At 31.2% G+C, this 26,083-nt stretch overlaps 2 protein-coding genes across 4 annotated transcripts; both read left to right on the top strand.

Moving 5' to 3' along the window:
* The first annotated feature begins 142 nt into the window (after positions 1 to 142).
* On the top strand, positions 143 to 4,740 carry LOC148629280 (uncharacterized). Its single transcript, XM_088564751.1, has 9 exons — positions 143 to 455; positions 803 to 917; positions 1,621 to 1,658; positions 2,289 to 2,406; positions 2,633 to 2,673; positions 2,992 to 3,109; positions 3,514 to 3,554; positions 3,990 to 4,105; positions 4,670 to 4,740. The coding sequence occupies exons 1-8, from the start codon at positions 380 to 382 to the stop codon at positions 4,100 to 4,102; spliced, it is 660 nt and encodes a 219-aa protein (XP_088420877.1). The 5' UTR covers positions 143 to 379; the 3' UTR covers positions 4,103 to 4,105; positions 4,670 to 4,740.
* Positions 4,741 to 7,130: 2,390 nt separating this feature from the next.
* On the top strand, positions 7,131 to 23,639 carry LOC148629279 (syntaxin-7-like). 3 transcript variants are annotated; one of them, XM_088547359.1, is made up of 12 exons: positions 7,131 to 7,238; positions 8,469 to 8,558; positions 9,220 to 9,294; positions 10,137 to 10,206; positions 10,474 to 10,567; positions 12,141 to 12,278; positions 12,532 to 12,575; positions 13,456 to 13,546; positions 15,122 to 15,194; positions 16,594 to 16,676; positions 19,539 to 19,640; positions 20,137 to 23,639. In XM_088547359.1, exons 2-11 carry the CDS (start codon positions 8,495 to 8,497, stop codon positions 19,635 to 19,637), a joined length of 831 nt encoding a protein of 276 aa, XP_088403485.1. In that variant the 5' UTR covers positions 7,131 to 7,238; positions 8,469 to 8,494; the 3' UTR covers positions 19,638 to 19,640; positions 20,137 to 23,639. The 3 variants fall into 3 exon arrangements, with proteins under 3 accessions (XP_088403485.1, XP_088403487.1, XP_088403486.1); XM_088547360.1 differs by lacking the exon at positions 7,131 to 7,238 and adding an exon at positions 7,247 to 7,365; XM_088547361.1 differs by lacking the exon at positions 19,539 to 19,640.
* The last annotated feature ends 2,444 nt before the right edge of the window (positions 23,640 to 26,083 follow it).

Below are 26,083 nucleotides of genomic sequence, written 5' to 3'. Positions count from 1 at the left end.
ATTATTTTAGTTACTTTATGTTCTTTGTTGTGTTTGTCTGTTTTCTATATCTATATCTGGTCTTTGTCCCTGGGTTATATTCTTTTGATTTCTGCTAGAATTTTGTTCCCTTGATTACTCTTCCAATGATATATATTAAAATTGACATTACGCCACTTCAGCATTCCACAGCCTCAAATCCAGGACAAATTGTAAATGGATTACAGTCACTGATAACTGTCTGGCATGTGGTTGTCCTGCTATAATGACACACTCTGATAAAAGTAAAGCATGATAATCCACGTTTTCTCTGGAATGGCATGATTTTCAACGTGACAGTGACTGGTTATACAATCAAAGCTATAAAGGACAGCGATCTGATTTTATAATTCCTTAATCTATGTCAAGCCATACTGTCATCATGTTGGTTTTACTTTTGTCTCTTACTGCCGTTACAGCACTTCAACAGAATCAAGGCTAGTGTTCAACTTAACTCATATTATTAACTAATAAAACCATTGTCTATAACCTTTTTGGGTTCGCAGAAAAATCGACTTTTAATTTTGAAATTAGTTAAAGTTATAGTGTTGGAAGTTAAAGTTAGGCCAACTATTCTTTGTTATTTGTAACTCTAAAAATGTATCTTTTGAGGTGTGTATATAAATGCAATGTTTGTACAGATGTTTAACTTCTGATTGGAACTTCTGTTTTAAAATTATGAATTTCACAGTTTCGATGTTCGAATTTTCTACCGAACAGCTGTATGACATTTCTTTCAAAATATTCATTGTATGCATGAAGAAAAAGTCTATATATATTTTAGGATGTTTGTTTGATGGTAAAATGTACTCAGCCGGAGAACAAATTATCTTCGGTGGCTGTCTTGGAGCCATGACATGTATGGGGGACAATTTATACGCCAATCTCAAACAATACGGGTAGGTTCTAAATGTACCTTTCTATAAAAGTAAAAACTTAAGATGTGTTTTAACAGCATGGTTACACCAGGGGCGGATCTAGACTCTTTGAAAGGGGGTTGTCAGCCGGGGTGCTAAATCATCATTTACTATTTTTTTGTTAATTTTATACATGGAAATGACAAATTTTCCAACAAAAAGGAGGGGTGCCAACCTCCTGCACCCTCCCTCGTTTTGGATCCACCGCTGACCAGTGAAATCGAGAATTGCATGCAGAGTGAAATCAAAATATATTATTTACATTGATTTTGTTTGGCGTTACAATATTTTATAGCTTGCTAATTTGTTCAATTGAATTTGTAATATTAGAAAATGAATTTGTAGTATTACAAAATAAATTTGTAATATTAGAAAATTAATTTGTTATATTAGAAAATGAATTTGTAATATTAGAAAATCAGTCACATTTTTTTAATATTACAAAATGATTTTCTAATATTAAAAAATCGTAATTGAATATGACAAATCCATTTCTAATATTAGAAAATCAATTTTTTTTATTATTAAAAAGTGTTTTGTGATATAAGAAATTTAATTTGTAATATTAGAAAACGAATTTGTAACATTAGAAAATGAATTCGTAATATTAAAAAATCATTTTTTAATATTAGAAAATGCTCATTTTTGTCCACTTTGGCTTGCCATATATATTTTGATTTTCTAGAGGAGTGTGCCCTGTAGTCAAAAGATCAGACGGACAAAGTAAGTCATTTCGTAAAGTTTCCGATGATGTATGACGTCTTTTCGAAAAGTTTCTGATGATATCTGACACTTTTTTGTAAAACGTCTGATGATGTCTAACGTCATTCCGTAAAGTTTCTGATTATTTCTGACGTCATTTCGTATGGTTTATGATTATTTCAAAGTTTCCGATGATGTCTTAACACCATATCGAAAATTTCTACTGATGTCTAACGCCATTCCGTAAAGTTTCTGATGAAGTCCTACTTCTTTTCGTAAGATTTCTGATGATGTATGTCGTCATTTCGTCAAATTATTGACTATGTCTGAGACAATACATTTCGATCGTTCATCTTCAGTATACGAGGATCAAGGGAAATAAACTTAATTTTACTATCCATATTATTTGTAGCAAGAGAACTCGACAATACAATCAAAGTTTCAGAACATTTCTCGAAAATGTTACGACGTAAAAATATTTACTTAGAACCATATTTTAATTTTATTACAATATGAGTGCTACTTGTCGCTTTTTTATTTATTTATTTATTTATTTATTTATTTATTTATTTATTTATCTATTTATTTATTGCTTCATCAAATATATCTTCCGTATTTGTATTTGTATCTTTGTCTTGTTCTTCAATGCAGCTGGATGTCTGTTTGATGGCAAGATCTACAACAAAAATGACGTCATTACCATTGGTGATTGCCTAGCACAAATGACGTGTTTGGGTAACAATCTCTATGGCGCAATAAAATCCCTTGGGTAAGAACATAAAGTACTTTGAACTATAATATATATGTAAAGTAAATTTAGTAAACCAAAATTAAATTTAACTTAGTAAATCCTAGAACTGTCCTTGTTATTTCAAAGAGAAAGCAAGTCATGTCTTTTGTTGGTTTTCTTAGTTTTCTAGATAGAACAATTTAAATTAAACATTATGATACAAATTTAGTCTAGCTAAGAGTCATTTCATTTATTCATTTTTCAGGGGAGTTTGTCCAACGAATAAGAGAGACGTTAATGGACAAAGTAAGTTAGGCTGTTATTGTTTTTCTACATACCTCACGTCTTGCATATTTCTGCATCACTCACGTCTTAAATGTTTCCTTAAATTCAAATGTCAAAATTTTGTTTTTAGCTATTGTTTGCGTTAGAAAGTACACACCCAGTTTTATTTTAAAGAATCCATAATTTTCAGTAATCTTTTTCATATTTCATGTTTATATTCTATTATGAAATACTTCAATACTACAAATAATTTTACTATATACAATTGTGAATTTATGACGGAAAAATACTCGTGGTTTTACTGTTTATAACCACTAATTCATTTTGAACAAATTTCAGACGGCTGTCTGTTTGATGGCAGAGTGTACGCCGCTAGTGAGGAAATCATAATTCCTTCCTGTTTGGGTAAAATGACATGCCTCGGAAACAACAACCTCAGTAACATAACTCCCTTGTAGTAAGTCCATTTCATCCCCAAGTTGAACTGTTCAATCATGCTTACATACGTAAAAAAACAAGCTCTCGATCTGTATCAAATGTAAAGAAACACGTCAAATCGGGCTCTTTTAAGTTCTTAAAACTTAGGGAATCCTGCCTACTATATTGGAGTGTTATGTTTTGCAACAAATAAGAACGATATGTTGGGCAATATGAAAAACAAAAACAAAAGGATCTAAGTCGGCACTTGGCAAAAAGACGAAAAATAACATTTTTGATGCAAAATGACAAATGCTTATTTCATCTGTTTGGGAAAATAATGTTTTCTCAAACTTTTTTAAAATATTATTTAAAATACCTCTATCGTAAGTTAAAAATCTGTAAAAAGAGTATTTATTATTATTATTATTATTATTAATATAGCGGAATATGTCCAGAAAATAAAAGAGCTGTGGATGGACAGAGTAAGTGAATTTGAAGATAGATAAAATTCATCGATCACTATATCATGGACTAACGGAGGTGTCTGGGAATTTAACAATATTTCACCCGTGGGTATTTATATACCCCAACCTTTTTCGAATTTATTTGCAGCATTCATATTTAATTCTTATTGATCCTTTTTGTTGTTGTGTGTTTTATGGTGGATCCTATACTATTCTTTGATAAGCATCACATATACGAAGATATATGTAATACTGTCTTGGCTCTTGTTTCAGTCTTTTGAAAATAGTTTAAACCGCTACTTCTCTGTGATAGTTTCCCTTTCCTCTTATATCTTAGACCCATGGGTTGTCTTTGTCGACAATGTATCATAAAGCATGCAGTTGTTATTTCTCGATACAAAAACATGACCTAATGAATAAATCATACTAATCTCCATAAAACAAACTTATTAGGTGGCTGTTGGTTTGAAAGCAAAGAATATGCCGTCGGAGACATCATTCCAGTAAGAGGTACAACCACCAGCCTAGTCTGCAAGGGAAATAACTACTTTACCGAACAATTCTGAACAGTAAGTTATTAGCATTATCTTGATAAAAGGGAAGGAAATTAAGCCAAATCCGTTCTTCTGACGAATTTTGATGTAAGAAAGTTTCATTCAATCCGAAAACAAGTTTAATTTCTGCACGTTTAATTTCGTCTGAAGACATTTAGTTTAGGCGGTTTCTATAAGCTCTTACATCACTATATATGTGTATGCCTACTTTCATGTCTTCATTGTTTAGATCCCTGCAAATGACACTTTGGTTTTATCACCAAGACTTCCCTTTACTATAAATAGCGAAGGGGCAGGGTCACATACAATTGCAAAAAATTGAAAAAAAATGTAAAACAAATTATAATGTATGTAAACGCGATGACTTCGTATTTATGTTCATTTATATATTTGTAGATGTTCGTTATAATATAAGTTAAATGTGTCTAATCCAATTATGTTGCAAAATGGCGCTTACAATTCAACGTCGAGTTACCGTAAAATTAATCCCGATACCCGGTAGTTCTATTTCATGAAACACAATGCAATAGAAACATCATGGACATTGTAATTCTAAATATTGATTCATTTATTTTTCAGATATATACACAGAACACCATTCATTCAAACATTTTCACTGTAAAATAAAACATTCAAAAACTTTATATAAATGTTTCTGTTTTATCTTTTTATTGTCATCTTTCTACCTATGTTCATGGCTAGATGTTTTGTGCTCCATTTATTCCTAAAGTATTCGTTAATAGAGTTCATAACCACAATATACCCTTTTGTGGCAAGTTCCACAGTTAGCACAAAATGATCTACTTCCTATAATGATCCTATAATGATCAGTGGAAAATGAGCACTTATGTCATCAATAATGCTCACCAAAAGAAAATCAAGAGTGTGATAAATTAATCCTATATGACCATACTGATAGATTGGTTCTAGACGAGCATTTAAGTCAAGCTTAAATTGATTTAGAGAAAAAATAACACAGATGTGGAAAACCTCATTTCTTTGAAACCGTTGGTCAACCATGCTACCATGCATATACTGTATTGCCTCCATTTAGAGAAAATAATGGAACTGTTTAATAAAAAATAGAGAAACACAATCGATATTTATTTAGTTGATTGTCTGTATCGCACGAAATTAGAGTACAAGTCAGTTCATAATCAGACTTACGTCCAAGATGCTCACTAAAATAATCGGTTCAATGTTTATTATTTAAAACCAAAAGTCGTCTCAGATTTCGTTATACATCTTCAAATGAGCTGAAAGTATGAAAACGCGGGTCTCGAAAAAGTTTGCTATAATGACCGCATAAAACTTCTGTATTTTTGTTGTATACACGAGTTAACTAAAAAACTAAAAAGAGTGTCTGCTTACGTCTATGCTGGATCAGACTAATGTTCAATTACAAGAATCTTCCAGATCTTTGTCTGATTAAAAGTGGTTTTTTTTCTATTTTAGTTTTATTATTATCTATTGACTGTAATGGGTTCCAACCAAAATATTTTTGAGTTGGTTTTCTCATATTTTAACGTGTTTGTACAAACAATGAAAAATATAATATATTCAATGTTATTGGCCGACAAAAAGATAGACAGTGAATAATAATGGACATAAAAAATAACACACACCAAATTCATGGTGAATTGCAGCAGTGCGCCAGTTTGCGTAATATTCAGGTTCGATGTCTTTTTTCATGGAATACCTAGAAGCATGAACACAAAACTATCCGACATACTGTACTTGAAATACAAACTACCAGTTGACCTTTCCCAGTTTCTATATTTTTTTTTTTAAGTCGACATTCAATTTATCGACCTCCTGGTCAAAAATATCAATCAGTGAATAAACACAAAACTCCCCATCTCTGCATCATTGAACAACAAACTACTAGTTGGCTTTTCCTGTAGTTTCTAAATTTTCAAGTCGAAATTCAATTTAAAGATCTCAAGGTCGAAACTGTCTGTCAAATCATTCAAACTTAAGCCACAATCATCGAAATAAAGCATTCCTTAGATACATGTCCCTCTCAACCAGCCAACTGCATTTCTTAGTTGATAAGCTGTACAGCTTAAGCCCTACAAGTTATCGCATAGACACCTATGTGTCATGTAAAAGAGCTAGTATCTAGGCACATAATTCCAGAGGCACGCACATTAACATAAACGCCATTTGAATAGTCTTAGAATATAATTTCAACAATTATGTCTTGTGCAGAAATCACTGGACATGCACTGGCCCGGGAGTACCTGCACCTCTATTATCTCTACACGTGACCAAAATAGCCAAATAGAATGATAATTACAAAAAGCAATATCACCATACCATAAACTGAAACCATTACTAAGAAATGCATTATCGAAATTCCTGTACCATCGTCTAAGCAAATTTCGTTTTAATTTGCCATCTCCGGGCTTCCGATGTCACAAAGCGGTAACCCAGGGTAACCGTAATAAAAATACACAATACAGTGAGTGATACATCGGGATGGTTTTGAGGGTTATGCTACATTTTTGTGAAAGATTTGGCAAAATAATAGCATGGGACCCCTTTTTATATAACTTTCTTGATCGGATCCACTACCCCTTTTTGAAAAGATTTGGATCCACCGGGCCTGCATGAAGTATCTGAAGACTGCTCTTCCAATTGGTACTAAGCATTCTTCTTTATGCATTGTATTTCAATTCTATTATCGATAACTTTTTTATAGTCTCGCAGGGTTTTCCTAGACATCATGCGTCTGAATTGAATATATCAACAGTGAACGACTGGTTTATTCGGGTAAACAAGTACTGATAAGAGGTTAGAGGTGAAATATTTTTAATTGAATCGTTGTTAATACAATAATTAATCAGCATATTTAGTTTAAAAGTTGCTTATTGGGTTGGTTAATGATTGGCATAAAAAAATCGATATACTTAGGATTACATATAAAATGGACCTATTAGTATTTGAAGCTAAATGGGGTATGCAAATAGGACTATTTAGTGTATGATAATGCATAACCTATCAGGCTTTACTAAAGGTTCTGGCGGCTGATCTTCGATCCGTTAAAAAGTACCAGCTTCCGGTGTACAGATGGTAGTTATCTATCTTGACTGACGTCATCATAGTATGGAGGTACTTTGATAGGTGTGTACGGAAGCATAAAAAGGTTTGTATACTCATTAATCTAAAAATATACACATCATAACTTGTTGAGTAATAATTTTTTTGGGGGCCAATTTTTATCAGAATACATTGATCGCGCCTAGTGGCACGTATTACCGAGTACAATCGAGGTAAGCTCAACTTCATTGACCGTTTTCATTTTTGTTTACATTTTCATAATGCCACTTCTTTCTATAAATGTCATTAGCTGATACCGTTCTATACATTTAATTACTTTCATTAATACAAAGATTGTTTTCTTCACTGTATTGAGAGTTTACAGCCTAAGATATATAATAAATATTTCCTACATGTTGGTAGCATATCCTGAAATGAGGGTTAACCCCCAATTACTTGGATACTTATTTTCACTGCGACGGTGGTGGGTTTTTGTGCATTCGCAAAAAAAAATGCAGTCATATAATGGTATCATGCTGTTGTTGTGGTCCATAGCAAGGTAGGCATTTCATGTCTGGACAATGACTTGACTGCAAGTGTATAAATCTTTATGAAATTATACCACAATATGCCATTTACCACTGAAGGTACATGTAGCCTGGGTCTGGGATTGGTTTTGAGGGTTGTGACTAAAAAGTGCCAGAAACAAGCATTTTCATTATGACTGGACAATAACTTGAGTAAATGTGAATATATATCTGAAATTGTACCACAAGGTATCAAGCATGTACATCTAAAGGAAGACTGGGAGGTTTTGTTTTTTTGTGGGGGGGGGGGTTGACTTGTGACATTAACTATTGAGGAATGAGGGGGACCATAAACAAATAATAGCATGATGTCTAGACAATAACTTGAGTAAATGTGAATGGATATTTTTGAAATTGTACCGCAATTATATTAGGGAATAGGGAAAGTAATAGTAAATGCTTTATTTTGGCCGGTTTGCTTGGCTTTTGGTGGATGACTGTCTCATTTGCAATCATACCATATCTCCTATTTCTGTATTAACAGTTCAGTTACAGTGTGGCCAATACACATTTTGATTGTGCAAGGTTAATGAAACTTTCTATTGATGTTCTAGTTATCCCCTTACAATGAATGAATGTACATGTATGTTAGATAGAAAATTTTAGGTACTTTTTGTACTCTGTTCACAAAATGTAAGTGAAAATTTGAATAGTACATCCATCAACTGATCAATCTTTAGTCTCTTTAAATGCTACATACATGTACTTGTACAAAGACTATATATGTCAATTTGTTACGTCTTTTGTAGCATTTTATCTTATTGAATACCTAAAGATGACTTCTTATGGCAGGGGAGAGTTTGATGGTTTCTCATCTTACCAAGCTGGTGGTGGTAGGAGTAAGTACTTAAATTTAAAAAAAAAAACATTCATCATACTTCTTAAGAATGGTCGAGATTAAGAGTCACAAGAAATACACAATATTTGATGAAAGCAGTATACATTTTGTAGGTGTTAAAGTCTCCTGCTTTCTGTGGGGCCTCCCAGCATGTCATTAAACATTCAACAATCTCCCGCTTTCATGCCCATATCAAAGTGGTAGATTAAGTCATATTCGCTGAAATTCTGCCGTCTTCTTTTTCAGCTCAAAATCATAATAAATTACTTCAATTCATGTCAAAACATGTTGTGAAAACAAGAACTAGGCAAATATCTCACTTAGAGAGGAACTCCAACTTTTGAATTTTACCACCTACAGATATCAGGCATAGTATGAGGAGTTAATTTCTGTTTGATCTCGACTTTTGGCAAAATTTAAAAGCACAGAATAATTTACCAAGGAAAAGTATTGAACATAATTTCATAGAAAAAAATGTCTAATTCTTTCAGTATGAAAGTTCTGTAACACGTTACACATATACTCGTAGCTGTAAAAGTTTTTGATGTTACAAAATGTGTGCATAGCATACAATCTATGTACATATTTTCAGGAAGAACCAAAAATTTATTTTTATTTATAAAACCTTCCAAATCTAATTATTAAGTCTTATATTTTCATAGATAATGAAGGTGGTAGTGAATTCAGCAGATTATCAAACACTATAGGAAGTAACATACAGAAAATCACACAGAATGGTAATAAAATGGATATGTTTATATGTTCAAACATTTTTTATGTCTAGGCATTTATTCCTTGTTATTCCAAATATTCTATGTACACTAGAGTACATTAAAGACTTAGAGACCACAATTTTAATAAACCATTAGATAAACTTATGAGTTGCAAGTGGAATAAGTTTTGTGTCTATTTCAAATAAATGCAAATGGATACATTCAACATTACAAGCAATTAAAGTTTTGTTTGCCACTCATTTTGATGGTACATGTATTAAGAAATTTTAATAAAGTAGAGTAGATAAAAAGCAGCAGTTGTTATTGTTTACCTCAGACTGGTCATTTATGGGTGTAAATAGAAAAATATCTAAAATATCTCACTGGGATGCATTATATTCTGACTTCTGACTAGATAAATTTGAGGTTAATTGATAGTGATACAGACGATGCATACTGTTTGTACCTGCTTACTCATGGTGAGCTTAAATTACTTTAGGTCTGAAAATACCGGTATACAACAAAAAAAATGCAGGAGCTATCATACTAAATACAGAGACTTGAAGTTGAGTTTCACATGGTTTTACCATTTTAGTAATTGTTTTACCCCTCACTTTTGCACACGAAGTGATAATTTTAAAGTAGGTTATGGATACTCTGGTTCGTCACTTCTTTAACTTTAGACTGAACATTTGTTGAGATTATTTTACCTTTAGTACTGCAAAAAATATGTGATAAAGTTTTTCATGATATTGGTAGCCACTGTCAGTATTATTTATAAAAAAAAAGTCATGTACAGGACATAAAACTCATCAACGGATAAATTGAGTGGGTATGTGTTCATTTCTTGTTTCATATCATTACAGTGTCACAGATACAAAGGCTTGTTGGGCAGATAGGTACATCACAAGATTCTAATGAAATCAGAGATAGAGTGTAAGAATCGATACTAGTAGAATGTACATGTATATATATGTTTCAGCAATTGATATTAAATAAATCATTTTTAAGTAAACACCTAGGCTAGTTAAGTTGGATTTTATAGGTGCTAAAAGTATTGTTTCCTTGATTCTTTTGTTTAAATTTTTTCCGTCTATATTTGACAACAACATGTTCTTAAATTCAACAAAACTAGATACAATAAACATGTATCTTTTACGAAATCTGCTTTGGAGCATTAAAGTCAATTTTATTCATTTTCAGTCATCAATTGACACATTATACTCATCAATTAGCCAAGGAGACAAACACAGATCTGAAAGCATTCTCCAGACTACATGTGACTCCATCAGAGCAGGTAATACAATTTTATTTTGTAGCTGACACAGATTATCATGTCTTACTGCTCCTACAAAGTTTTGAGGTATTATTACCCTATCTGCCAGTCTTTTTATTGTAAATGCGGCTCCTCAAAAACTACTAAATGTGATGCATTATGTCATAAATGTACATGGAGGAATATGATTATTGACCAGTGTCGGTGAAGGGATATAATCTAACTTAAGCATTTAACATCTTAAAACCTTCAACTCTTCCCACGTAATGGATTTTAGGAAGATTAGGTTATGTAGGTGTGCAACAAGGGTCCTGAAATTTTGGCAGCCCATGTCGGTCATTTTATCAAACTTCAGCAGACGTTTGTGTCAGTCTTGCTCAGATAAAAAAACTTTTAAAAAAACTTGTTCATGTACATGTAGTTATTTTAAGATAAATATTGGAATTTGTGTTATTTTATCACTTACGCTGTCTTTTATAAAATATCTGAACAAGTTTGGTTTAGACCACATGTGGACGTTCCATCATGTAAACAAAACATTGTATTTCTCGGACTTTTTCATCACATCGGCAAACAGCCGAAAACTTCTGAGTTATGAAAAAACTGGATTACATTCTGTATATTGATTTAAATGGGCTGTTGACTAATGCATTAAAAAGATTCAATCGGCAAATTAATAATTACAAACTACAACTGATTCGTAATTTCAGCACCATATGTGCTTTTGTTACCTCTGAAAGATTGGCGGGAAAATGATCGATGGACATCTCAGTCTTTTTCTTAACAAATCAAGTAATAAATGTATGAAAATTGTCCAAGTCACTTCTATTAACTTGTTTATGTAATGGAGCTGCATGTGTATCGTTAAGTCTATTATGCAATCAGCTGATCAGTTAGAGGTAAATCACAGTTGCAGGTGGCTGCACATCGGCTAAAATTGACACCTGTCAATTTCCAATAAACAATTAGGAGACAGGTAGACAGGATGTTTATACATGAATAAAACCATGTGGACTGAAATTTATAAGGGTTCACAATTTTTAATGTCCGATATTGGAAGATGGTCGTCGGACATTTGCAAAATTTGTCGGTCAATGACCAGCATTTTTTACCGTTTCCAGACCCATGGCATGCAGTAAAGAAAGATATTTAATGTCAAATGTCTTGTGATGCAGTTAATTCAAGTAAAAAGATTAATATGTTGAAACCTTGAAACTGCAATTTCACCTAAACAACCGAATGGATTTTTATGAAATTTTATACAAATGTAGTAGTACATAAATATAGTTTAATATCAGATTGCTGCAAAGGCAGATTATCCAACTTAGAGTTTAATATTATTTAAGGCCACATGAAAGTGGGAAGTATCCTCTTTTTGATCTTGCTCACAAACTTGTAATTTGTAATTGAAAATAGCTTGACTTGTAAAATTTATTTTAAATGACTTTTTTGGATCATGAACTCCCCAGGAATTATTTCTGATGGTTTGGATTTAATAGTGACTAGTCTTATACTTTTATAATGTTATGTGGTTTTGCTAGTATAATTTTTTAACCACTGCTATTAAATACAAAAAAGTTTCTTATTATTGTAGTCAAAATGGAAAATGCAGAAAGATCGTTATACTGAAGAATTCAGCAATGCTTTAACTAACTTCCAAACTACTCAAAGAACTGCTGCAGAAAAAGAGAAAGCTAGTGTTGCACGGGCAAGGGCACATTCCACTACCAGGGTAAATATCAATTATGTATTTTATTTACTTTAAAAAAAAAGAAACAACTGACTTAAATACTGTTTATTATTGACTGAGATCTTTTTGCTTTGGTACAATTTTGTAAAAAAAGAAAACAGCTCTATTTGTTTTGCTGAAATGTGTATAACTACAACTTATAAAATACTGCTTACACACTTACATTTGTTTTACCATTTTTGTGGTTCACATTTTTATTGTTAACTACATGTATTTTATATTCATTTTATTATAGTCACCATATGAAGATGAACCAAGAGATGATTTCGCCACACCAGGGTATGTCTGAATAATGCTGATGTGTCATTAGTCTTGTTCAATAGTATATTTTAAATTTAAAAAGTTGAATATGTAGAAATAACGTAACACTTTCCATACTTATTTCAGCTGATTTTTACCAAAATGTAGGTATATTTTTGTTGTTGTATGCATTTATTTTACTCCCTACAAAGAAAGTTTTTGGAGGTAAATAACCCTTGTTTCAATCGTTTCATCTGTTTGTTTGCCAAAAGTCTTGAAAGCACAGCTCCACCTAAACCACTCAGTAAATTTTGATGCAATTTCATAAGAAGATTGATATGCATGAAGGGAGATAAGCCTGTGTCTGATGTTTACTTAGGGAGATAATCCAAAATAAGGCATTTACTTGATGAAAACTTATAAAAATGCAACTCCTACTTTTCGCCATGAATGTTAGAGAAATATAAGGAAAGATTAAGCATTTTATGTAGATGTGAAAGTTAACCGTTTTCTCAAAGTTAAGTGTACAATGTAGTACATTGTATAATGAAATTTAATAGGCGGTTTGAGTATCATATGTAGATATGCATGGATTAAGATTGTTAATGCCAGATCTCAGCAACAGGATTTTATCTAACTGAATAGGTTAACAAGATATAAATCTACATGAAGCTGGGTATTCTCTTTTGGAGTTTGGTCATTATTACTATATGTGTAAACAATTACCTGTACCAAATAAAATGTTTTAATGTCCTAAGGTTTTAAGGTGAATGAGGAATCATGTCCTCAGTGTTAGTTATGATATGATAATAAAGAATCGATTTAGATCTTGTTTGCATGTAAAATCAATATTAGAAATTTGTTCACGATATTTTTATAGATTTTATTAGAAATTAATTTTTAGTATAATATTATATAGGTTTTCACAGACTAAACAAGTGTTACAAATGGAAGAAGATGTGGATTTAGAAATGATTCAGGAGCGAGAAAATGCAATCAAACAGTTGGAGGTAGGTAGTTCAACACTTTTAAAAAGTATGTCGCATTTTCATAAACATATTATTTTAAAACATGCGGTTGATGCATTTGATACTCCTTAAGAAAACCCCTGGTTAATATCAAGAATTCCAGTACTTAGGAAAAGAATAAAAACTGATTATATTTGAAATACCCGTAACTTAATATGGTAATATCACTCCATGGTTTAAAGGTCAGTTTGTCTTGACTTTAGAATTGTTCAATCAATTTATCACTCCATAAGTCTTTCTAAACCATTTAGCAGTGCAGACACATTTTCCCTTTCCTTAAACTCTTGTAATCATTCTATAGATCCAACTAAGAATATGTTTCAGATAAATTAGATTCTTTTTTTTTTTCAACAATTGAAATGCCACAAAGATGACCCATAAAGGATGCCTTTCAGACCATGACTTCTGTAGATTTCTGGATTTTATTTTTACATCACACACACATTAAAAAAAAGTTCATCAAATAAATTGATTTGAACATTTTGTTTACTATACTATGTATATAGTGTATGCAATTTATCTGTAGACAGAAGTTTTCCTCTATGAAAACTTACAAGATAAGCTTTTTAAATAAGCTGAGTCCATCTGCTTCGTCGTTTTTCAAAAATAAAAGAAGTATTCGTCTTATTTAGTTGTAAAAGATTGGCAAAATTATATGAACCTTATACATTCGTGAGATTTTGGCCTGCACATGTAATGGCTATTAGTCATTTCTAACACTGACTAGCTCAAATTGTAATGCATGTATCCATAGTACCATAGACCTATAAAAAAAGGTCCTTAACAAAAGAAAACTGCAGGACTATATAATATAGATCAATATTTAATACTTAAGTCATTATTAAATGGTCAATATATTCACAAGCAAATGCCATCTAATACATTTTAAATCAATTTATCAGTGACAAACTTCATTTTTGGAATAAAAGGGGAAAAAATGACAAACCATATCTACTTCTTCTCTGGTATACATCAAAAGTAAAGTGTGTAAACTACAAAGATTTCTATTGATAAATTTTGGTATACTGTCAATACACAATTATCTGTGTCTGAGAGACAAAGTATCTTATATTGGAGATCAATCGAACGCAAATTTTGAAAAAATAATTGTATACAGATAGATAAAAAACATTTTAAAAAGTTTGGTTCTTGTTTAGTGAGTAGAGATTCATGCTTTATAGGTCTTTTCATAGTAATATCTTACATAATTTTCAAAGGTCACATTATCCAGTTGATTTCGAAAACAAATTATTCTCAGATATTAATTCTTTTGTCATTTAAAGTCTGGCAATAAAATATTAACTATAAGAATTTGTTTAAGGAAAGACATGAAAAAAAACTTTATTTAGCTTACTGTACAATGAATTTTATCAACAAAATAACTTTTGATCTTCACACTTTTCAAAAATGAACACTTGACCCACCGGCTTTACAGTAAATCAAAAGTAGAATGTGTCATTATATAAGTCATTCCACTGAGGCTGATGGCAAGAAGCTTTTTTCATACTTGTAATATCAGTAGAAATTTAATGACAAGAAATGTATTTTTGTTTACAGAGGGATATAACAGATGTAAACCAGATATTCAAAGATCTCGGAATGTTAGTTCATGAACAAGGAGATATGTTAGGTATGTTAGATATGTTCTTCAGAAGTCAATGCAAAATATGCAGTTCATGTTTTAAGTACCAGTCCATATAAAATTCAGACAATGCTTAGGTAAGAGGGAGTTCATGGAGCAAAACAAAACATGCATTTTTGGTCTACATCTACATAAGCTATATTTTTACACAACAATAGTTCTTTTTGTATTCAGGTCTGTATTTTTCAGAAAACCTTAAATTCATCTCCTTATAAAATCAACCAAATTAAACCAATTCAAAAAGAGACTCTTGCAAAGTGTCAATTCCATACACAATTCATATCTTTTCATCTGGAAAGAGCAACAACTGTAAGAAACTAAGATTGAGTATGTGGTCTATACCTGTTTCTGAGTTAGAAACAAAAGTGATTCTTATGGGTTTTTGACGTGCATGAATCACCTGACTGATTTTTATAAAAACTGCTACTTAATCTACTTGAAAATTAATAGATAATGCAATGTCTGTTTATTGGATCTTAACACTTTCATGTAGCAGTCTTTATAAAAATCAGACAGGGGTGATTCATGCATGTCAAAAACCCACCATGTTTACTTTTATCTCTAACTCGGTAAAGGTTACAGACCACAAAACTGGTCTTAGTTTGTCATTTGGTTCTTGCCCTTTTGAGATAAAAATTGTATAGATTGTGTAGGAAATTGGTAAGAGTTGTCGTTCTTGATTTGATTCGATTTGGTTGATTTTAGTGGGAGATGAATGTATGGATTTCTAAAAAGTACAGAACTGAATACAGAAAGGACTATCTTTACCCAAAAGTATAGTATATGTAGACCAAAAAAGCATCAATTGTCCTGTGGGTTTTCATACACCATGAATCACCTCTACATTAGACAGTGTCTGAATTTTACATGGACTGGTACTTAAGTTGTAACAATGAATTGTTATATTTTTGAGAGTTTAAATTGTGTACATGGGCTTGATTTGTTGAATGTCAGTCTGGTCTTTAAAGTGTAGTTTAGATTTATCAAATGAAAAAAACAAATGTTAAGAAAATGTCAAACATTTACTATTGGTTATCTTTTAAGATATACATGACAATTGTTGAATAAGTTTCAAATACTTAATGAATTTCATGGGCAAATTTATGTGAAGGATTTAAACTAGAATATTTGTGCATATTTACAAGTTTTAAATGATATTGATATTTTTTAAAAGGTCTAGATAAACTTGACATATCATTATCTAAGTGCTAATTTAATGGAAAAGATGTAATGTGGAAAATTAATTATATACCCATTTAATGTTGGCATTTCAGAAACTCATTAGTTATTATTATATTATGCTGCATTGGTGAAAAAAAGATTTAGCTCCGTTTTTTACATTTGTTTAAATTAAATCCTGTGTATTTGATAAAATTACTTTTTACAGACAGTATAGAAGCCAATGTGGAAACTGCACAGATACAAGTGCATGAGGGCAACAAACAACTGGCTAGTGCAGCATCATATCAGGTAACAGCTTAATACCTTGTTCCAACAGTCTTTTCTAGTCCAACCTAGTAATACAGATGTACTTTATTACTTAGTTCTCAGAGGAATATACAGTCAAGTTCACTTGCTCTAACTTGGATGGCTCAAACACAATTCAAAGTACCAAAATTTTCTCCTATAAAATCAATATAAATAACCATGGATTTCTCGAACAGTCGAACTGACTAGTCGGTCCGTTTGGTAATAAATCTTAGAGAATAACCCTCAATAACGTGAACTCATCAGCCATTTTGTCAGGTTGGGTAATAAAAGGTGTGAAAACTGAAACCCTATCATTAATCAGTCATTTTAATTAATTACAGGTAATTTTAAGTCATCACTAATTAGGTAGTTTTGATGTTAATATAGCATTGATTGAAGTTTGAGAATGTTCCGAAGTTGTTATAATGAAAAAATTTTTAAAAAATAGGATGAAAACAAATTATTGACCAAGTAACTCAAACTCTGAACGTTAAAAGGGAACACAGCATTTTTAACATAATCTTCCGAAATCAAGTGAAAAAGATCCACAAACTAACAAAACTTCATAGGAAGTAAGCAATTTCTAACAATAAAGTCGAACTCGGACCAACAAGGAAAAAAAATCGGGAAAGATACAAACTTCAATTTCTCGAACTCCCAATTACTCGAACACATTACAATGGTCCCCTTGGAGTTTGAGCTACTGAGGTTTGACTGTATGTTTTTCTTTTAATTATTGTCCAACCTTCTTTTTAAATAGGCATATTTTAACAGTGGAAAATAAGGAAGTATATGTTTGATGACTCCCCAAAACGCCAAAGAATATCTCTTTCCCAAGAAATGTAAAATAGAAATTATTTTAAAACTAACAGATCACTTGTTAGTTCAACTTCAGATTGGACTTGTTAGACCAAGGCAAAGAGGGTCATCAATTGTCAAAATTTTGATACCTATATTCTAGTAGTAGAGTCAAACTAAATACAGGAACAGCTTATTCAAATTTAAGACTTGCTTAATTTAAAAAAAAATATCAGGGTTTTTGTCTTCTTTTTTTTAGATTCCCACATAAAGGCCTCTAAGTCACACAAAAATCTCTTATGTTATCTCTGTAAGGTATGCCCAGTCTTGATGGCAGAGGCATTGTGACTTACCCTTATCTGTCAATATTAGTTCATATATTATATATTCTCTGACATTTTTATCCTATTTTGAAATTCCTGCATATATATCCCATATCCCAAGGACTCCTCTGAAGGGGAAGAGCTTGAAATGTCTGTATCACTGAAGGAGGAATATAATGATGAACCTAGTGAAAAACCAAAAGAATGTACATGTATAGGGGTAATTTGTCTTTGCTCTTTCACTTTTTTCAGACCTGACCCCAGGACCACAAAACTTAAAAATTAACTCAAGTCTGAGAATATTCTTAACTTTCATGCTGACTCTAATCAAAGTCTTTGAAATTGATGACATCACAAACAGTTAAAATTTTCTCAGATTTAAGTGATTTTTCAAGTTTTGTGGCTCTAGGGCCTGTTCATTTATATCTATGGGAAGTGTTATACAAGGGAACCTTTCTTTTACTTTGGAAAAAGTTGTAGATCTGTGTATTCAATATTCTTCCTTTTTTTAATTAAAAGTTGTGCATGCTTTATATGCAACTTGGAAAAAAAGCATCTTAACTAGCATGAATTTCTCCGGAGTTGTAATCCTCTGATATTACTCTGCAAAATATCAACTTGCTTTGGAAGAACTGATATGATTCTTTAACGACTTATTATCATTCCCTTAAAGTAGGCTTGTTAAGTTGTAGCTACCATCTCATCCTCTTTGTTGTAATTTTTGCCTTTTTTTAAAATATTGATGTTGCTCAGTATTTATTGAACAGAATACCTTAAAACTTGTGATAGAAATTACCAAATGTTTACCCTTTCCTTACTCACCAAACAAGGTTATGAAAGTTGGTCTTTAGCTCACCTGGTCTAAAGCCATGTGTGCTATTGCCATCTCTTTGGAGTCTGTTCTTGTGGTGGTTGAATTTACTTTTAAAATCTTCTTCATGGATAATTACCCGACTTAGTCACCAGCATCATTAGGGTTTCTACTTTGATAATTGTTGATTATATTCATCAAGGGTAAAACATGGCCATGGTTGCTATTTTAGACAACACCAGTCAAGTCACCAACTTCTACATATTTATCAAAAACTGTATGAGATACTGGAAAAAATGTGATATCCCTTCTTCAGCTTGGAGAGTTGTACAAAAGTCTCCATTAGGTGGAAGTCGTTGAACAACACTTAGAGTTATTGCCCTTGAAAGGCCAAAAATGATTTTTGCAGTTTTTAGCTAACATCTCAAAAACTGGAGGAGATAGAAAAAACGTTCAATTGATTAAATTATACTTATGATATGGCCTACAGAAGTCTCCACTGAGTCATGGTTGTGGGACTCCTTGTTAGCATAAGCCAAAAATTATGGTTTTACTTTTTAAGATTTTATCCAATATTTTGAAAACTATAGTAAATAGGAAAAAAACATTGGGTTGTTGTAATGATCCATATGATAGTTTTTTTTGTGTAGAAGTTGTAGGATGACTCGTATCTAGAGTTATTGCCCTTGAAAGACAAAAGGTGAACCAGGTGAGTGATTCAGGCTTCTGAGTTTGAGAGCCTTAAGTTTAAGGAAAGTATGCATGCTTAATTTAATCAAAACCAATGAGGTAGGCAGACAAATATATTCTATGTTTTATGTACTCTTTGTTGATCTTTATTTTTTTGTTTTGTTCCTTAATTTATTTCTGCCCTTTGTGTTACATGTTTTCTTTGTTTTAGTTTTACCATTTAGTTTTATTTAATTTCAGTCGAAAGCACGACGAAAAAAATGTATATGTTTGGTTATAGTACTGGTAGTAATTGCAGTTGTTGCGATTATTTTAATTGCAGTTTATTCAAATAAGTAAAAGGTATGATTCAACTACTTCATGTTTTTTAATTAGTAAATAATGAAGACAAAACTATACTTACATGTTGAAAGAAGTTTTAGATAGTTTGATTATTGTGTATAGTTAAACATTTGTGCCACAAAAATGCAACCATAATCTACTCAAGTTACAATTTCAGAGTTTTCTAAACTGTCTACTGAAGTTTACTTAAACTGCCTTTAATAGTGCTATGATATTTAAAGCAACTTAGTTTTCCTTGAACAATTAGTTGTATTTGTATTTGTTTTTTTTGTTTTTTGTTTTTTATTATGGTTCAAAGACCCTTCTCTATTCATCACTATGTAACTTAAAAAAAATTATGTTTGATTCAAATCTTTCATTATACAATGTACTACTGTTTCCTGCATGTTTTATCAGTTTTGTTTTGAATGATTCATTTTATCTGCATCCAAACTGCTTATTTGTTGCCATTGAAACAATAAGATAAAGTGTTACAATCTATGTTTTATATTGACAGAAGAAGAGCAGAAGAAAGAAGTGTATACTACTGGTCGTTGTTTTGGTCGTACTGATATTCCTGATACTTATCATATGGGCCGCAACATAATCAGATTAACTTTTCCAGCATGTCAAAAATTGGCTATTACCATCATACACAATACTTAGTAGAGATTGACTATTCACCCATCACAATCAAGTACAAAATTTACTACAACCACATGAACAGAGACCTAGTCTGGCCCTTGTTGAACATTTATGTATCACATTATGCAACTGTCAAAAACATGTTTGCTTTTTAAACCTGGACATTTTGGAACAATGAAGTTTTTATACTGTTCATCCACATTTTTTTTATTTTGTTACTGAGATGACTGTTTCATTGTTTTTTTTTTTACAATAGGTTTAGTTTTTGTACAGGCAAATGTTTAAGCACAGTTATGCTATGATTTGCCATAACATTCTGCTGGATGAGTTATGAGCTGTTTTCTTTGTCAGGTTTATATACTTCAATCATACAAAGGGAAGGTATATACAAACTTAAACAAATAAGTTTTTTAACTTAACAAGTTGAAATAAGAGCATAAAACTGTCTCTTAATTTTTTCAAAGAACTATATATATTTTTTTTCTGGCTCAAAATTAAAGTTAACTAATAAAGAACCCAAACGTTATATGACCTTTGAACTGGATATGTGTATTTGTTTTTAACCATATTGACAGTAATTCACTTCTAAGTTATTTAATACATTATTGTATTATTGTGAACCTATATGATTGAGATATAGATATGTTATTTGTATACTAGTGGATGGTTTGTGTGATTGGTTTGATGTATACTTGTACATGACAGTTTTAAGTAGAATGAAATTCAGCAAAATTTTTGAATGTTGTGACGATTTTGTTCTATATTTTAAAGCAGAAACCAGCAATTATTTTCTACATATACATGTAGATCACTGTCTTGGCTCTTCTATTGAAGGTGCATAGACTGCCCACAGCTGGGTTTTTTTTTTCAGTGCTTGATAGAGTGTAGTCTCTTTGATATATTCCTCATTACTTCTTTCTTTCTATTTAAGGCTATGGTATGCCATACTTTATACTTTAGGCATAAGCAGATGGTATATATATGGGAAATCTCTGTTTCACAATGCCTGTAAAAGTTTTTGAAAAATGGTACTTCTCTCAATACCCAGTTTTATAACCAATTTTTAGATTTACAAGCAGATAAAAAAGCTTCTAGTTTAAAATATAATGAAACCTGTCTTTTTGACTGGAGTTTTTTTTTTTTCAGTTTTATACAGGTTCAAAATGCATTAAAACTAACAGAAATGGACTCCATGTTCTACTAAGACAGGGTGCTGGCTTATTCTGGGTTCAGTTTAAATATCTATGTTTTGCTATATACTGTATCTCTGTATATGCAATCTTTTTGCATTAATAAACCACCTGTAGTTTAGAAAGTTTGCCAGGAGTTGCATTTTATCATTGCTGTGTTAAACTTACCATCATAATTTTTTTCTATAAAGCATTTATTTGTAATGTACTTGCACATGTTTTAGGAATTCTTCAAAGTAAAACACATTAAGTGAATAGTCTATTTGGTCAATGACAGATTTAACAATTCTTGAGACCCTTGAATTCAGTGTTGTACACATTGACTTTCATATCAGGAATATTTGGGAAGAATTATTTACCAGCCCTAAGATAAAACAATTAGATTGATAAGGTTAACACAGCTTGCCAAGAATTCTTTATAGTTGCACCACAAAGTATTTCAAATATTTGTTGTCAAATTGAAGGATGCCCTGAATGTGTATGTTTGTGTGTAAATATTTTCTACATCTTCAAAAGTGTAATCCATTCAAATAACATTAGTATTTTATAAAAATGAGAGGAGATTCTAAAATGTATGTTTTAATTTTTGTAAAAGTTGGTTGCATTGATAATGTTGATTTGAATTAACAATTTTGATGAAAAATAGTGTTGTCATAAGAATATGATATTATCAAGGTTTTAAGGGAAAATATTGCCCATATTATCAGGATTTTAAGGGGAAAATACATTTGTCCTATATCAGGATAAAAAATCAGAAACTGAAGGGAGTAATATTTGTTATATTGTCTGGATACAATGTCAGGTACTTTTATATGGAAAAACAGATAAAAAATGTAATTACCAGATCGGAGGGAAATATTAAATAATACATGAACTGGTAACATCAGAAACCAGAAAAGTGAATATACCCACTGTGTTCCTGATTTGGTACTGGCATTTCAAAGTGAAATGGTGGGATAAACCGGGTTTTATGGCTAACTAAACCTCCCTTTGTAGCCATTAGCGTTCTGGCATGGGAAAATAATATCTGAAACCTGTAAGAGAACAAAAATTGTTTTAATATCAGAATATGATATTGAGAACATTAGGAAGAGCTATATAGACTGGTAAATTACACTGAACAATCTATAAGTTCTGTTTAACTTTATATAAAGGAATATTCCAAAATGAATCAACCATTGACTAACCATGCCTTATCATGCCAATTTAATGGAGTATATTTGTAATATACTAGTTGATATCTTGGTCTAATGTGAAGTGAGGTCAAATGATGTAATATTCTTAAATCTAATGAAAGTTTCATGTTTTACTGAAGATATTGGTGATAAATCAGCCTTATACCTCTCTTTTATAAGTGTATTATGTCATGCATAAATAATTGTGGTATTTAAATAATATATTCAATGAAGTTATGTTTTAGATATAGGTAGAATAGGTTAATAGTACTTTATCTGTATTGAAGATTTATGTTCCATACTAAATCTCAAGTTCTTGTACTATAATGTGCATCATATCAATAAGTCAAAGAGCTACCTATAACTTGAGTTAATACAAAGCAGGGATTCAAAATGATTTTAAAGTATTCATTATCACCAGCAATACTTAGAAATGTATGTGGCCAAGTGATTGCATTTTGTGGTTTTATTGTTGAGGTAAAAGGGAGAAAATATCGATGCGAGAAGAAGAGTATATTGTAATTAACATTTCCACGCTTTTCACCTTCTTAGGGTATCTTTTCCATTTCACTATAATGAATTGTTAAATAACAAACCTATATGAAATGATAGCTTTTAGAAGAATTAGTATATATTTATTCAGATTATTGGTGCATTAAATTATAGATATAAAAAAATGTAATTGTAGAGTACTTGGTACATTTGTCTTGGTTTTATGTGAAGGCATGGAATGTGACAGACCGTAGGTACTAGAATTTGACTCAGTTTTATATATCTTCCTCTTCTGGTTAGGAATGTGACAGACCGTAGGTACTAGAATTTGACTCAGTTTTATATATCTTCCTCTTCTGGTTACTGTTATGCATTCCTGAGTGGTGTGAATGTTAAAAGTGCAATAGTAATATCATTGATTATATGTGCTTTTTGTCATAGATTATTATTTGTATACAAATCCATTTGGTTGTTATTCTGTTTTGTTATAGAACGTATAAAATAAATGTGATACAAAATATTGCAGTTATAGTTTCTTTTCTATCATCTTCCTCAGCACTAGAATACTGCTATGTTGGTACTTTATAGGTAGATTAAAAGACTAAATTATAGTTTAGAGACTTTGATTTTTGAAGCATTGGTTGTTCTTAGGGACAGGAATATTATATCCTTATGAAAGTGTCTTTACGGTCACTGTGCATTCAATGCTCTGCTATCAAATGTTTGGTATTATTTATTTCATTCCCGGTATCAGCTTATGCTGACTAAGTACTGCCTTAAACCTAGATTAATATGTTGAATATTGTAGTATGATTTTTTTTTTAATTCGATGTAACATTTGAAATGCAACATTTATTATAGTAGGTTTGCCGCGGGAACATGCCTTGAAACGCCCTGTCTTCATTTTTCATACGAATTAATGTCTGGATATAAATTTGTGTATGCAATATTGATATGATTTAGGACTACAACATTTAGTGTCAAAGGAACCCTCTGTTTTACCAAGTGTTACTGACAGGTTTAGATTTTTAAATAAACTGAACACCAACATTGATTTTAATCAAACAAAGAATGTGACATTTTGTTGCTATACATTGATGAGGACTTACACTTATACACCCACTATTCTAATTAGACATTTTTTTATCATAGTGGACATTCTTTTGAAGAATCATTATAACTTTTCAAAGGACCCGAAAGGGCTTATTTTAATTTTATACGGGAAAGGATTGAAACATTACTGAAAGAGTTGACGTCACTGGTATACTTAACATTTTTTTTGACTGCTTATTATACAGTGTAAACAAAGGGGCTATTGAATTATCACAAACACAGACATACAGTAAATAGACGTTAATTGTTCGTAAAACATTTATTTTACATTATTTGATTCTTATGTTAAAATTTTACTCAGAAACACTTATGCACTCTAATGTAGACAGTATTTTGGCTTGTTGATTTAAGTTTTGCGCGGCGTCGCTTAAACATGTTAGGGGTTTTTAAGGTGGTTTAATTCTATACAGTCGTGTGGGGTTTAATGATGGATTATTTATTTAAATTTTATTTAGCAGGTGCCATAATGTGCCTATTTCACTGGTTAACCTTTATAAATTAACTTGCGTTTAGATCATAGTAAAGATGTGTATTCTGTTACATTGTATCCCAGAAGGGGGGTCTTCAGGAGTCAGAATCCTACTTCTGTTAGAAAACGTTAATTTTATGCAAAATTGAGCATATGGTACCCTGGAAACCCTCCCCCTTTTCTCAATATAATTTTCTAGATCGTATTATATAGGTGTGAAACCGTAATTTGGGAAAAGCTTTGGAACTTGATACACATTGTACACATTTTTGAAGTAGTTCCTTGGTACGAATTTCATTTCAGCGCTTAGTTAATGATTGATACTTCGAGTATATGGATTGAAATAATGTTGTACATGTAGTCCTTTACAACCAGTCAAAAAATATATATTCTTGAGGTGACCAACATTTGTTTTTATAAGTAGCTCGGATGAAATTTGAAATAAAAAGGAGGGATAGGCTATTTAAGGGTCCTGTGTTTTCTTTTCTTTTCTTTTTTTTTCAATATGAAATAGAATGATACAAAAAGTCATCGGTATTCTCAAAAATAATTACAATTCAAATGTGACATGTGAAAGATTGTATTTGATCTTACATTTTTTTTGAAAAACAACGTTTAAATATAGTATGACTCGTTTCCATGTAGTTCATTACCATGTTTTCAATCATATGGGTTATGTTCCTGATTTTTTTTATCTTCATCATTTTGTACATCGTACCACCTAAGTAAGTTACCCTTAATTTAATGGGCAAAATTTGATGAACGATGTAAACGTATTTTTATTGAACTTAGATTACTTTAAAATATCCTTTATGTTGATATGTCATGGTATTTTTTTTCAATAATACAACCATGTCGAAAGTTGCGATAAGTTTGTTCAGGTTTCAATAACCTTTCTTAATGATATTTGTTATTATACTTCTGATTTATTATTTGATCATGAATTCTGATATATATATATTTCAAAAATAGAAGTCTTTTAACGGGTATCGGTTACACAATACAGCCTTTCAGTGAGCTTAGTTACATGTAGGTTTTTTAAGAACACGACCTTATAAGGATTAGAATCGTACTTTAATTATAGTGTTTTTTAACAGTATTAATATAGATTAAATCTATATGGATTTGGTCTCGAACAATAAACTAATTAATACTGTTAGGCAATTGTGCTCCCGTTAGAAGATTATGTATATTAATGTATATTAGGTCAGCTTTCTCCAAAATAAAAAGCATATCTTTTCTTATGTTTTTATTAACAATTTCTAACAAAAACTAGAACAACTTTGTTCCGACACACATTGCTGATGTATAAATACTGATGATATAATACTGATTGGAGACAGAACAAAGATAGGAAAAACAAAAAAATGCCAACTTGTA

Source organism: Perna viridis, chromosome 1 (assembly GCF_037379345.1).
Source record: "Perna viridis isolate PV_CMFRI_1.1 ecotype Kerala chromosome 1, ASM3737934v1, whole genome shotgun sequence".
In the NCBI taxonomy this organism is placed as follows: Eukaryota; Metazoa; Mollusca; class Bivalvia; order Mytilida; family Mytilidae; genus Perna; species Perna viridis.
Note: the sequence above shows the minus strand (reverse complement) of the source record. Positions and strands in the feature narration are given on the sequence as shown.

Bases quoted from the DNA above. Each gene is read 5' to 3' on its own strand.
- LOC148629280 (XM_088564751.1), top strand. From the start codon at position 380: ATGTCAAGCCATACTGTCATCATGTTGGTTTTACTTTTGTCTCTTACT. The intron at 918-1,620 runs GTAGGTTCTAAA...TTGATTTTCTAG, and splicing joins GCCAATCTCAAACAATACGG to AGGAGTGTGCCCTGTAGTCA. The intron at 2,674-2,991 runs GTAAGTTAGGCT...AACAAATTTCAG, and splicing joins GAGAGACGTTAATGGACAAA to ACGGCTGTCTGTTTGATGGC.
- LOC148629279 (XM_088547359.1), top strand. From the start codon at position 8,495: ATGACTTCTTATGGCAGGGGAGAGTTTGATGGTTTCTCATCTTACCAA. The intron at 10,207-10,473 runs GTAAGAATCGAT...ATTCATTTTCAG, and splicing joins AATGAAATCAGAGATAGAGT to TCATCAATTGACACATTATA. The intron at 12,279-12,531 runs GTAAATATCAAT...ATTTTATTATAG, and splicing joins GGGCACATTCCACTACCAGG to TCACCATATGAAGATGAACC.